General features: G+C 44.6%; 1 protein-coding gene across 2 annotated transcripts; it reads left to right on the forward strand.

Annotated features, from left to right (window-relative positions):
* Positions 1 to 4,685: 4,685 nt before the first annotated feature.
* Positions 4,686 to 10,321, forward strand: mynn (myoneurin). Of its 2 annotated transcripts, XM_084152183.1 has the most exons (9): positions 4,704 to 4,744; positions 5,243 to 5,289; positions 6,038 to 6,329; positions 6,736 to 7,625; positions 7,752 to 7,911; positions 8,029 to 8,207; positions 8,339 to 8,422; positions 8,863 to 8,964; positions 9,038 to 10,321. In XM_084152183.1, exons 3-9 carry the CDS (start codon positions 6,067 to 6,069, stop codon positions 9,589 to 9,591), a joined length of 2,232 nt encoding a protein of 743 aa, XP_084008309.1. In that variant the 5' UTR covers positions 4,704 to 4,744; positions 5,243 to 5,289; positions 6,038 to 6,066; the 3' UTR covers positions 9,592 to 10,321. The 2 variants fall into 2 exon arrangements, with proteins under 2 accessions (XP_084008310.1, XP_084008309.1); XM_084152184.1 differs by lacking the exon at positions 5,243 to 5,289 and having other exon boundaries at positions 4,686 to 4,744.
* The last annotated feature ends 1,813 nt before the right edge of the window (positions 10,322 to 12,134 follow it).

Below are 12,134 nucleotides of genomic sequence, written 5' to 3' on the forward strand. Positions count from 1 at the left end.
TTTTATTTAATTAACAAAGACTTGAATCGGCCAATAATATGTTACATCACTGTTAGCTAATTGATGGAAACATATTCATTAGATTGCTAGGTTAGTGAGCTAGCAGTGTTAGGTAACCAGTTTGCGATCCTGAGCTAACATTGACTAAAGTTAGCTTAGCTAACTAAGAGAGAAAAGCAACAACATTGTTATGGTAGCTGAAAACTGAAAATGAACACATTTTCCTAGCTAAACACATCAGTTGTTCGCTTTCAGTCTGTTGAAAAGGACAGCTAGCTAGCTACTTAGTTTAGCCTTTGGAGGCTTGGCCTTTGTTAGCTAGTGTGATGACATCAAGGCGAAGTTTCTACTGTGACGTCATAAACGCCTGCTGACCCTATTTGGCATTATTTTTCAAGCTCAGAAATTATGTAGTTTTCCAAGTAGATAGCTACTGACTTGCCTTTACATCCAGACTTGATTTTATTGCAAATTATACCACTATACTTTATCAGTAGAGCTGACTAAAGACACTGTCTGAATCCTAGAAATATTCTGAAATGGTCTGAATCTCTCTCAAGGGGGACAGAGATTTCCAGTGGCATTGAGGCTTTGAGGGATTATGCTGCGCAGGACCGTCTCCTTCCCCATTGAGGTAATATCTAGAAGTCTGTAGCTAGAATTTGTTCATATTCTGCCCCCCAAAAAAATATTGTTGCTTTGGCAATATTGGGTTATTTCAGTTTCATGTCAATAAAGCTCACCTGAATACTGTACTAGTAGCCTGCTATTGTTTTGCTTTATAGTCATTTGTTAGCTCTTTGAGAGTTGTTTATGTAGACCTAAAGCCTTTCCTAATGAAGTTGTTGTGGTTGTTCTAATGTAGGCGGGACAGCTGCAGCAGCTGGGTCTATTGGGCTGTGCCTCCCACGGTGTGACATCGTGCTCGGTGCTCGACCTCCCGGCTCTCCTCAACTCTCACCGGGGGCAACGCCAATGGGAGGATGAGCGGCGGGGCTGGTACCAGGGGCATGCCGAGGCTGGCCAATGGGAGGATGACGGAGGGCTAGTGATCATGCCCTCTTCTACTGGTGAGAGTCGACTCGTCGGACAATCTACCATTCTTTCCAATTCTGATTCTTCCTTTCTATGGCTCTTGAGGTTACAAACATGCAGCTAATAGTCAGATTTGTTGACACATCAGTGACGTATTGGTAACACTTGGTCCTTTCTCTCCTCTTTCCTGTCCCCTGAGTAGGTAGCACCAGGGGACCCAGGTGTAGGGATATGTATGCCAGCTCAGACCAGCTAAGGTGAACACACACACACACACAGTTAGGGCTGTAGTCTACATCTATCTGCTCATATCTGTGTGTGTCCACACTTACATTTAGCTTGCTCTGTGTCTGTGTGTGTTTAGGTCAGTGGAAGATGATGGCAATGATTATGAAGGTGAGTCTCTATCTGTTATGGCTGATCTTTACATCCAATTCAAATGACAAGGTGTATGTATTGGGGGAGTTTTGCGTTTGTGTATGTAATGATGTCTTGTGTGTGTGTGTGTGTGTGTGTGTGTGTGTATTTCAGAGGAGAAGCAAAATGATGGGTCTTTCAGGCTGTATGTGTCAGAGGAGGAGAGGATCCTCAACTCTGCAGACCTGTGAGTGCCCCAGACAACTCCCATCGCCTGCCGTAGTGCTGTTGTGATAGCAGAGTTGGTGTATTTACCACTTTCTAACGTGTGTTGTAGGAGTGCAGAGGAGAGGCGTGATGTTCTAGCAGAGTTGGTGTATTCCCGAAGCAGCCTAAAGCAATTGAACTCAGAGCTGCAGAGAACAGTGGAGTTAGCCGATGACAACAACACACTGCTACGCACTGAGAACGCTGCCCTGCGCAACCAAGTTAAAGGGTAACAGTAGCAACCACGCAGACACACTGCCCTGCACAACCAAGTCAAATGTAACCATCAATCAATCTGTTCATCATTATTTGTGTGTGTTTGTCAGGATGAAGCAGTCGATCCATGATGCAGAGCAGCTGATGGATGAGCTGGAGGAGATCCGGAGCTTATCAGCTGAGAAGGACTGCGCTACGGGCAACCTGGAGGCCTACATCAAACAACTGGTGGGTTACCAGGAAGTGGTGTACAGCAATAGCAACCAAGAAACCATATATACGACAAATAAAACCAGACAACTGAACACACCTGATTTGACCAATCACTTCACCAACTGAGCTAATTGGTCAATAGGAAGTGCCCAGGAAAGATATAGAGCGTTGATAAACTGATGATGAGAAATACAACTGTTTTTATCCCTTGTTCCGGCAGGAGAAAGAGAAGGAGATTTTGGAAGACCAGATCGAGACCATTGGAAGTGAGGTATGATGACCTCTAAGGCTTGACCTTTGACCCTGTTAGAACAGACAAACTGAACGTTCCACTGGCCAGCCTCTCTCTCTCTCTCTCTCTCTCTCTCTCTCTCTCTCTCTCTCTCTCTCTCTCTCTCTCTCTCTCTCTCTCTCTCTCTCTCTCTCTCTCTCTCTCTCTCTCTCTCTCTCTCTCTCTCTCTCTCTCTCTCTCTCTCTCTCTCTCTCTCTCTCTCTCTCTCTCTCTCTCTCTCTCTCTCTCTCTCTCTCTCTCTCTCTCTCTCTCTCTCTCTCTCTCTCTCTCTCTCTCTCTCTCTCCTCTCTCATCCCTAGATGTCCCGTATTATACCAGATAGAGCCACTGACAAGAAGAAGATCGCAAACCTCAGCCAGGCTCTACAGGCCTTACAGGTAGCAGACACACGCTCGGACATCCTACCACCAGATCACAGGTGGGTGATTGTGGGCCACAGGCTTTTGTTCCAGCCCAACTATTAACTGTTTGTTTGTGTGTGTGAAAAAGCTACGGCTGGAGGAGAGCAGACTCACCCTGGATCAGAGGTATGAGGTCATACATAAGGTAGGTGATAACTCCGTATTGAAAAGAATGTTTACATGTCAAATATGCCCTAAATACCCAATACATTTAACAGTTTTTCTTTAGACATGCCACATGGCTTGCCAGTTTAAATTAGGTCCATTGCAGTCTTTTAGCTGGCTGGCCAGTGCCCAACATCTCTTTGTGTGTCTCTCCTACAGAAGGACTTTGTTATTGAGCAGCTGGAGCAGTCCCTCACAGAGTACTCCTCCATCGCACAGGTACAACACACACACACATTTTACATATGCCTGATGTAGACCTCACACATCTAACTGATACACACTGTGGGCTTTATGTTGTGTGTGTGTTTCTCTGTTCTCAGGATCTGAAGGAGAAGATGAAGGATCTGGAGAGCCAACTGGCAGAGGCCCTAGTGTAACTACACACACACACACACACACACACTCAATGATAACACCCCTCACACATCACTCTAATTTTGGCACATTCTTCGTAATACCCTCTCTCTCTTTTTTGTAATACCCTCTCTCTCTTTTCCCCCTGTATTTCCCTCTCTCTTTCTCGCTCTTTAGTATTGGAGGAGAGGGGGGTTACATGGCGTTAGATGGGACTCTGTCTGCAGCCACTCAGAGCTCCATCTCTCTAGCGGAGGAACTGGGTCTACTGCCATGTAGGATGGTGGGTCACATACACACAACATATGACCGATCACTCTTTCCGCATCTTCCCCCAAAGTGCAGAAGTGTTTGTCTGTAGTGTTGTCTTCACTGTGTGGTGATCAGGTAGTACTACGGGACAGTGTGAGCTTAGGGTTGGGTAGGACTTAGCTGGGAGGCAGGCTGCCTTCACACACACACTGGGGGAGATGCGCTGTTGCTAAATGCGTGTGTTCACTTCCTACCCCAGGATGAGTCCTCTGATGAGGAGGTGCAGGAGCAGAGAGAGGAGAGGGTAGAGAAAGAGGAGATGCAGAGAGTGGAGGAGAGGGTAGAAAGAGATGAGAAAGAAGAGGAGGAGGTTAAGGAGGAGAAACAGCTGTTACAGGACAAAAGTTGTGTGTGGTCAGATCTGGTGGGAGGTGTCCAGGCAGCAGGAGGTTTCATCCTGGGTTTCCTGGTTCCTCTGGGTGTGCTGGTCTCCATGGTCCCTGGCTGCTACGACCACTGTTCTGGACTCAGCTGCACCGATACCCTCTGGTCTACTGCCAGATACCTCATACAGCCATACTGTAACGTGCATCACATAGGCCTTCCTCCTCTGTAACACATACATACATATATATGCATGCATACCATACCTATCTACCTACCAAACTTCCTACCTATATGCATGCATACCTACCTACCTACCTACCTACATACTACCTACACACACACATTCACAAAAACGCACAAAAACACACTAACCAAACTCCAACCCACCAACCCTGATCTTCAGGCTGCTATGCTGTTGTTAATGAAATAAACCTGAATACTGCATCATACATGGACAACTGGTTGTATTTTAATAAATGGAAACAGTAGAGTTGATTTTACAATGTGTTTCTTTTTTTTGCATTATTTAGATTTTAAATGGCATTTTAAAGGTTGTTGTTAATGTTTTTGTATTTTTTTATTGTAATTTCTCTACATTGTTCTGTAAAGTACTAAAGAAATGCACTGTCACGTCCCTGTTTGGATTGTAAATATGATTTCAATTTAATAAAGAGACACTGGCTACTGTCTTTCCACGTTTTAACGTATATTTTCAAACAACGCGAGACTTGAACAGTGGACTTGAGTTGTGCTCTGACGTCATTCGAAAATGGCTACTTAGTCGAAGGGGTTATAAAATACGGTATTTCATTTTACACATTTAAATCCGTCTATGTGCTCAATTTCTACATTTCATAGGTATTTAATGTTATATTTGTCCGTGTTGTTACGCTCCCGAATGCCCCGTCATTTAAAAATTGACTAACCGCTAGTTTACCGCACTCTCCAGGCTCGTCGCATTTCGAAATAAGAGCACTTTGTTATTAACCGTATCAGCGCGATCATATCCGAGAAATCAAAACAAAAGAGAAAGTAAATGGTTTCAAGGTCAATTCTTCTCAATGTACAAGTATAATTATAGGATCAGAATGATTCACAATTAAATTGATATATCAGTAATGGTTCAACAGAACGTAGCTGATTTGCGCGGTTAGCAGTAGGGCAGTTAGCCATTGAACTGAGGAACTTTTATTTTCATAACGTAAACTACATCTACGGGTCGGCTACACAAGTTTCGATGAGAGGAGTGTTGCGGTTGTAATTTTGTATTAATTTCAATCACTTAATTTAATCCCAACAGAACACCTGATACACACTTTCAACCAAACAATAACATTATTATAAAGGGTGAGTAAATGTTTTATGTAATCCTGCTGAGGGAGAGAGAAGTAAAGAAGGAGATACAATTAAGAAAAACTAGAATAGTAGATGGATAAGCTATTATTATTTTGGGATAGAAAAGATGGACAGTAGACACTTCTAAAAAAATATTATTGGAAAAGTGGCATAGTAACAGGACAGGGTTGTAAAAAGACAATGGTAGTAATATATTCAATTTGCATGAAAGAGATTGGGAAACACTTAAAAGGGTCAATCTGCAGTTTAAACATTAAGAATGTTTTGGTAGAAAGCTGAGGGCAGGACCTGGAGAAATGTAACCCCTCAAATTCATAGGAATATGGATGCAAGGACTGACCATCCAAGATATCAAAATTATAGTTTTAAGCATGTTTTGAGGTTTTACAGTGTTTGTTTACATTTACAATGTTTACAAACATTGGAGTTAAACAAGCTTATATTTTGGGTCCTGATGGGGTATGAGTGTTTAACTAAGCTCATGAGGCATTTCTAAGTTATATTCTTCAAGAATCAATGGGTATAGATAATTCATTTATAAGTCCAGAAATGGATGTAGATTTCCCCTTTAAATACTGGCAGTCTGAGGTTGGCCGTGTCCTTATCTGCCTGCACTGTTAGTAAAAAAGTACTCAAATTAAACATCAACAACCTTGCAAGCACACTACCTCCTATGCCATAAAGACCTATTAGTAAAGGTATTGATTGCACTGTTAGTTAAAAATTCCCCTCCCTGCAGTTTGACCCGGCGTGACCCCGGAAGCAGTAATGTCACAGCTGGCCCACAGTGAGCACCTGTTGGAGCAGCTGCGTTGGCAGCGGGAAAGCAACGTTCTGTGTGACATCACGGTCGTCGTGGGCGACACGCTGTTCCGAGCGCACCGTAATGTCCTGGCGGCGTTCAGCGGGTTCTTCTCCGCACTGCCTGACAGAGGTCACCTGGTTACGACCCTTAACCCTGAGTTTGTCAGTGAGCAGGCCCTGTACACCCTGCTGAAATACATATATTCTGGAGAACTACACACTGACAAGTAGGTACATCACTACACTGGTGTGTACAAAGCTAATTTAGCAATAGGTGTGGAAACACTATTCACCAAATCAAAAGGTGTGTAAGCACCCCTATTCACTACTCCCTTTGAATAATACAACTACACCACCATCATACTGTCACAATAACTATATCACAGGAGGCTGCTGAGGGCAGCACGGCTTATAATAATGTCTGGAATGGAGTAAATGGAATGGTATGAAACACATGGAAAGCATGTGTTTGATGAGTTCGATTACCATTCCATTTATTCTGTTCCAGCCATTACTATGAGCCTGTCCTCCCAAATTAAGATGCCACCAACTTCCTGTGCTATGTAGGATACTATATTGTTGTTTATCTGTTGTTATTGATCTCTTGTTTATCTGTGGTTGCCATGATAACAGTGAGGGGTCGGAGGCCGTGCTGAGAGCGGCAGTGTTCCTGGGGATGAGGGAGGCAGAGCGTCACCTGAAAGACAAGACCGACATCCAACAGGAGACGAGGATAGAGTCAGCCCCACCCACCCCCTCCCCCCATTGCTTACCCTCACCCCCCAGCCCAGAGGCATTTCAACCCTTGTCCTGCGTTTCTGGAGGGGGCTTGGTAGAGAGGGAGGAGGAGAGGGAAGGAGAGAAGGGGGAGGAAGAAGAGCGGGGAGATCCAGAGTACACCCCTCCCTCCCCAACATCCCCCCGAAGAGGAGCGAGGAAGAGGAAGGGAAGAAAGCCCAAGGCCACACCTCACAACCAGACCTCACCTGGAAACCAAACCTTGCCTAGCAACCCAACATCACCTAGCCATGACGACACCCAAGATGACGCAACAGTCCCCCAGCTTCAGAGGGGGAGAGGCAGGGGAAGAGGGAGAGGGAGAGGCAGGGGAAGGGGGAGGGGAGGAGGAATGAGGAGGGATCTGTTGTTAAAAGAGTCAGACCTTCAGATCGTTGAGGATAATGAGACAGACTTCAGCCCTTCGTCATTGAGACCTGTCAAGAGGCAAAGGAGGAGCAGTGGAGAGAGGAGAGGAGTGAAGAGAGGGAGAGGCAGAGGAAGAGGGAAACTGAAGGAGAACAGATCGAGCGATGGCGAGGGAGATGAGGGGAAGGCTGGGTTGAAGAGCCAACAGGTTAAAGAGAAGCCTGTGTGTGCTGAGTGTAACAAAGAGTTCTCTGAGATCAGTAGTCTGAAGAGACACATGAGGATCCATAAAGGAGTGAAACCTTTCCAGTGTCTCTTCTGTCCCCGAGCCTTCACACAGGGAAACCAGCTCAAGACTCACCTCCGTATACACACAGGTGAGATACACACACACACACCAAACATACACACAGGTAAGACACACACACACACTCCGCCACATACACATACAGGTGAGAGACACCCACACTTGAGACACCCTAACTGTCTCTCTGACGTTCTAGGAGAGAAGCCGTTTGCCTGTTCTCAGTGTGACAAGGGTTTTGCCCAGAAGTGTCAGTTGGTGGCTCACTGTCGAATGTACCACGGAGAAGAGAAACCTTACACCTGTGAACAATGTGGGCTGCAGTTCGCTACCTCATCTAACTACAAGATACACTGCAGGTAGGACTGTGTGAGTGTGTCTTTGTCTGTGTGTGCGTGCATGTGCGTGTGTGGAGAGAAGACATATTTGTGTGTATCTATCTACCTATGTGTGTCCATGTGTGTGTGTCCATATAGGAAGCACAGTGGAGAGAAGCCGTATGTGTGTGAACAGTGTGGGAAGGGTTTTGCCCAGGCCAGCACTCTGACCTATCACATCAGGATCCACACAGGAGAGAAACCTTACCAATGTGACGCCTGTGGGATGTCCTTCTCCGTCTCTTCCTCTCTCATCACACACAAACGCAAACACACAGGTAACACACTGAAGTAAAGGGAAACACTACCAGTTAAATTAGCCTTGAAGGTGTGTGTGTGAGCTTGGGTCCCTGTATTCTCAGACGTGTTTGTGTGTGTGCGTGTGTCCGCATTTGTGTTTGTTTTCCAGGTGAAGCTCCACACGAGTGTCTGGTTTGTCAGAAGGCCTTCATTACCAAACGAGAACTCAACAAACACTCCCACATCCACACCGGTGAGTCTACCTAACACACACACACACGTGAGAACCAACCACTTTGACTTTATAAATCTATCCAAGGGAAAAGATGACAAGCACCAAGTGTCCAGCTGTCAAACAAATCACTGTCTGTTAGTTGTGTAGATCTACTGTGTTCTAGAAGGGCATCTGTCCTGGAGTGGAGAGAGAGAAGAGGAAACACAGGATGGAGAGAGTCACTAGGAAGAGGAGAGAGAGGTGTAGGTAAAGAAGGAGAAGAAGGGACGATATAGAATTGTAGCTGGAAGAAGGTTGAAGATGGAAGCGATGGATAGACTGATAAAGGAGTTGATATGGAGATTATAGATGGGGCTCTGAGTTTTTCCCGACCATGTGACTTGACCAGGAAAGAATCCTGGCCCTAGTTGTAGAGAATGAGGGAAGATTTGTGTGTGTGTGCCGTGCGGCGTGTGTAGGTGGAGACCCAGCTGTTAAGCAGCGTGTGACATGTGAGCTGTGTGGAAACACCTACGCTGGCCTGAGCAGCCTGAAGAAACACCAAGAGAGACAACACTTAGGTGAGGTGTGTGTGTGTGTGTGTCATCTTATCCTTTTGCCATCTGTCTATGTTAACCTGTGTGTGTTCTCCAGTTCCAGTGGAGGTTCCAGAAGGCGCTCTCCTCCACAACATTCCTATCGACCACCAGGGGCTAATCTCCCGTGATGCGCCCAGCCCCGTGCACGAGGAGCCAGGCAACCCTGACCCCGAGGAGCCAGGCAACCCTGAAGCCGAGGAGCCAGGCAACCCTGAAGCCGAGGAGCCAGGCAACCCTGAAGCCGAGGAGCCAGGCAACCCTGAAGCCGAGGAGCCAGGCAACCCTGAAGCCGAGGAGCCAGGCAACCCTGAAGCCGAGGAGCCAGGCAACCCTGACCCCGAGGAGCCAGGCAAACCTGACCCCGAGGAGCCAGGCAACCCTGACCCAGAGGAGCCAGATAACCCTGACCCCGAGGAGCCAGGCAACCCTGAGCCCACGACCCCTAACTTGAGCCCTAACCCTCTCCGTGATCTAGTGGAACAGCTGCGTACATCTTCCTCCTCCTCCTCTTCCCCATTCTCCCACTGCGATCCAGCCTACCCCGCCGAAGATATGGAGCAGATCATCATCATTAGAACTTTGGACAACGACCCATGCCCTGACCCCTGACTCAACCAACTCTGACCCCCTCACCCAGATCCTAACATTACTCTCTCAGGCTTGGAGTGGATCCACCCTTTTCGACTGGATCAACGGGACCTACAGGATCCAATATGAATCTGCTGTAGTGTCAGATATAGAACTGTGAATAGTGGGGATGTTGACAAATGTTGATATGTCATGTATGTAATTACATTTACATTTTAGTCATGTAGCAGACGCTCTTATCCAGAGCGACTTACAGTAGTGAGTGCATACATCGTCGTACTTTTTCGTAATTCTCTCCATCTTTTCATGCAATCAACTCATTCAGATCTAAAAGTTGTTTTTTAATGTTTATTACTAGAGATAGTCACTGAGGACCTACCCACAGAACAGCCAGGCACACCGTCTGCTGGCTTTGCATTTCTGTACATTTCCTGAATCGTTCTCTGTTCAATGTGCTGGTTTTAAACCCACAAATCAGTAACATGGGGCTTAATGTCTTATGGAAGCTAGAAGTAGTATTGAGATGGATGGATATTTATGAAAAGTCAAGGTTTTTAATTCAACAGCTCTGTTCTTTATTGGGAGGAATACATCTCTGAAATCTGTGTGCTTTCTCATCCTTTCAAAAGTACATTATCTTTATACAGTGCCTTCAGAAAGTATTCACACACTGTAACAATGTATGCTGGGAGTCAGGAAGCAAGTACAGGGAGCGCATTTAATGATAAATAAAACATGGAACAAAACAAGAGTAGCGTACAGAGTAACAGAATCAATAACGCCTGGGGAAGGAACCAAAGGGAGTGACATATATAGAGGAGGTAATCAGGAAGGTGATGGAGTCCAGGTGAGTCTGATGCGCTGGTGCGCGTAACGATGGTGACAGGTGTGCGTCATAAAGAGCAGACTGGTGACCTAGAGGCCAGAGGGGGAGTATACGTGACACACACCTTGACTTTTACCCCAAAAATTGCCGCTACAAAGTGGGATTAAAATTGATTTAATAGTATTTTTTGGTCAATGATCTACACAAAATACTCTGTCAAATTGGAAGAAATATTATATTATATATTTTTTAATATGAAAAATGCAACACTAATATATTTTGATTAGATAAGTATTCAACCCGCTGAGTCAATACATGTTAGAATCACCTTAAGCAGCGATTACAGCTGTGAATCTTTCTGGGTAATCTCTAAGAGTTTTGCACACCTGGATTGTACAATATTTGCACATTATTATTTTAAAAATTCTTCAAGCTCTGTCAACTTGGTTGTTGATCATTGCTTGCACAGCCATAGATTTACAAGCCGATTTAAGTGAAAACTTTAACTAGGCCACTCAGGAACATTCAATGTTGTCTTGATAAGCAACTCCATTGTATATTTTGCCATGTGTTTTAGGTTATTGTCCTGCTGAAAGGTGAATTTGTGTCCGTTGGAAAGCAGACTGAACCAGGTTTTCCTCTAGGATTTTGCCTGTGCTTAGCTATTCAGTTTATAAAAAATAAAAAAAACTCTGTAGTCCTTGCTGATGACAAGCATACTCATAACATAATGCAGCCACCACCATGCTTGAAAATATGAAGAGTGGTACTCAGTGATGTGTTGTGTTGGATTTTCCCCAAACATAACACTTTGTATTCAGGACATAAAGTTAATTTCTCAGCCATTTTTTTGGGCAGTTTTACAGGGTGCATTTTTAAAAATAATTGTATTCTGTAAAGGCTTCCTTCTTTTCACTCTGTCATTTAGGTTAGTATTGTGTAGTAACTACAGTGTTGTTGATCCATCTTCAGTTTTCTTCTCATATCACAGCCATTCAACTCTGTGACTGTTTTAAAGTCACCATTGGCCTCATGGTGAAATAAATCCCTGAGCAGTTTCCTTCCTCTCCGGCAACTGAGTTAGGAAGGAGGCCTGTATGTTTGTAGTGACTGGGTTTATTGATACACCATCCAAAGTGTAATTAATAACTTCACCATGCTCTTTTTATATTTTTACCCATCTACCAATAGGTGCCCTTCTACCAATAGGTTCCCTTCTTTGCGAGGCATTGGAAAACCTCCCTGGTCTTTATGGTTGAAGCTGTGTTTGAATTTCACTGCTCAACTGAGGGACTGTGTGGGGTACAGAGATGAGGCAGTCATTCAAAAATCACATTAAACACTGTTATTGAACACAGAGTGAGTCCATGCAACTTATTATGTGACTTGTTAAGCAAATCTTTACTCCTGAACTTATTTAGGCTTGCCGTAAGAAAGGGGATGAATACTTATTGACTCGAGACATTTCAGCTTTTCATTTGTAAACATTTCGAAAAACTGAATTCCACTTTGACATTATTGGATATTGTGTGTAGGCCAGTGACACAACATCTCAATTTAATCTATTTTAAAATCAGGCTGTAACACAACAAAATGTGGAAAAAGTCAACGGGTGTGAACACTTTCTGAAGGCACTTTCTAGAGACATGCACCAGTATAATTATGTTTTACCCATTTAACATTTTACATTAGTGTGGATTAAAGGTTCAAGTTAACGTTTTTAAATATTTTTGTATAT

Source organism: Coregonus lavaretus, assembly GCF_964263955.1.
Source record: "Coregonus lavaretus genome assembly, chromosome: 34".
NCBI classification, from domain to species: domain Eukaryota; kingdom Metazoa; phylum Chordata; class Actinopteri; order Salmoniformes; family Salmonidae; genus Coregonus; species Coregonus lavaretus.

What these genes read in the sequence shown, in the direction of transcription:
- mynn (XM_084152184.1), top strand. Translation starts at nt 6,067, where the DNA reads ATGTCACAGCTGGCCCACAGTGAGCACCTGTTGGAGCAGCTGCGTTGG. An exon ending in TCACCTCCGTATACACACAG is followed by an intron (nt 7,626 to 7,751) that starts GTGAGATACACA and finishes CTGACGTTCTAG; the next exon opens with GAGAGAAGCCGTTTGCCTGT. An exon ending in ACACTCCCACATCCACACCG is followed by an intron (nt 8,423 to 8,862) that starts GTGAGTCTACCT and finishes CGGCGTGTGTAG; the next exon opens with GTGGAGACCCAGCTGTTAAG.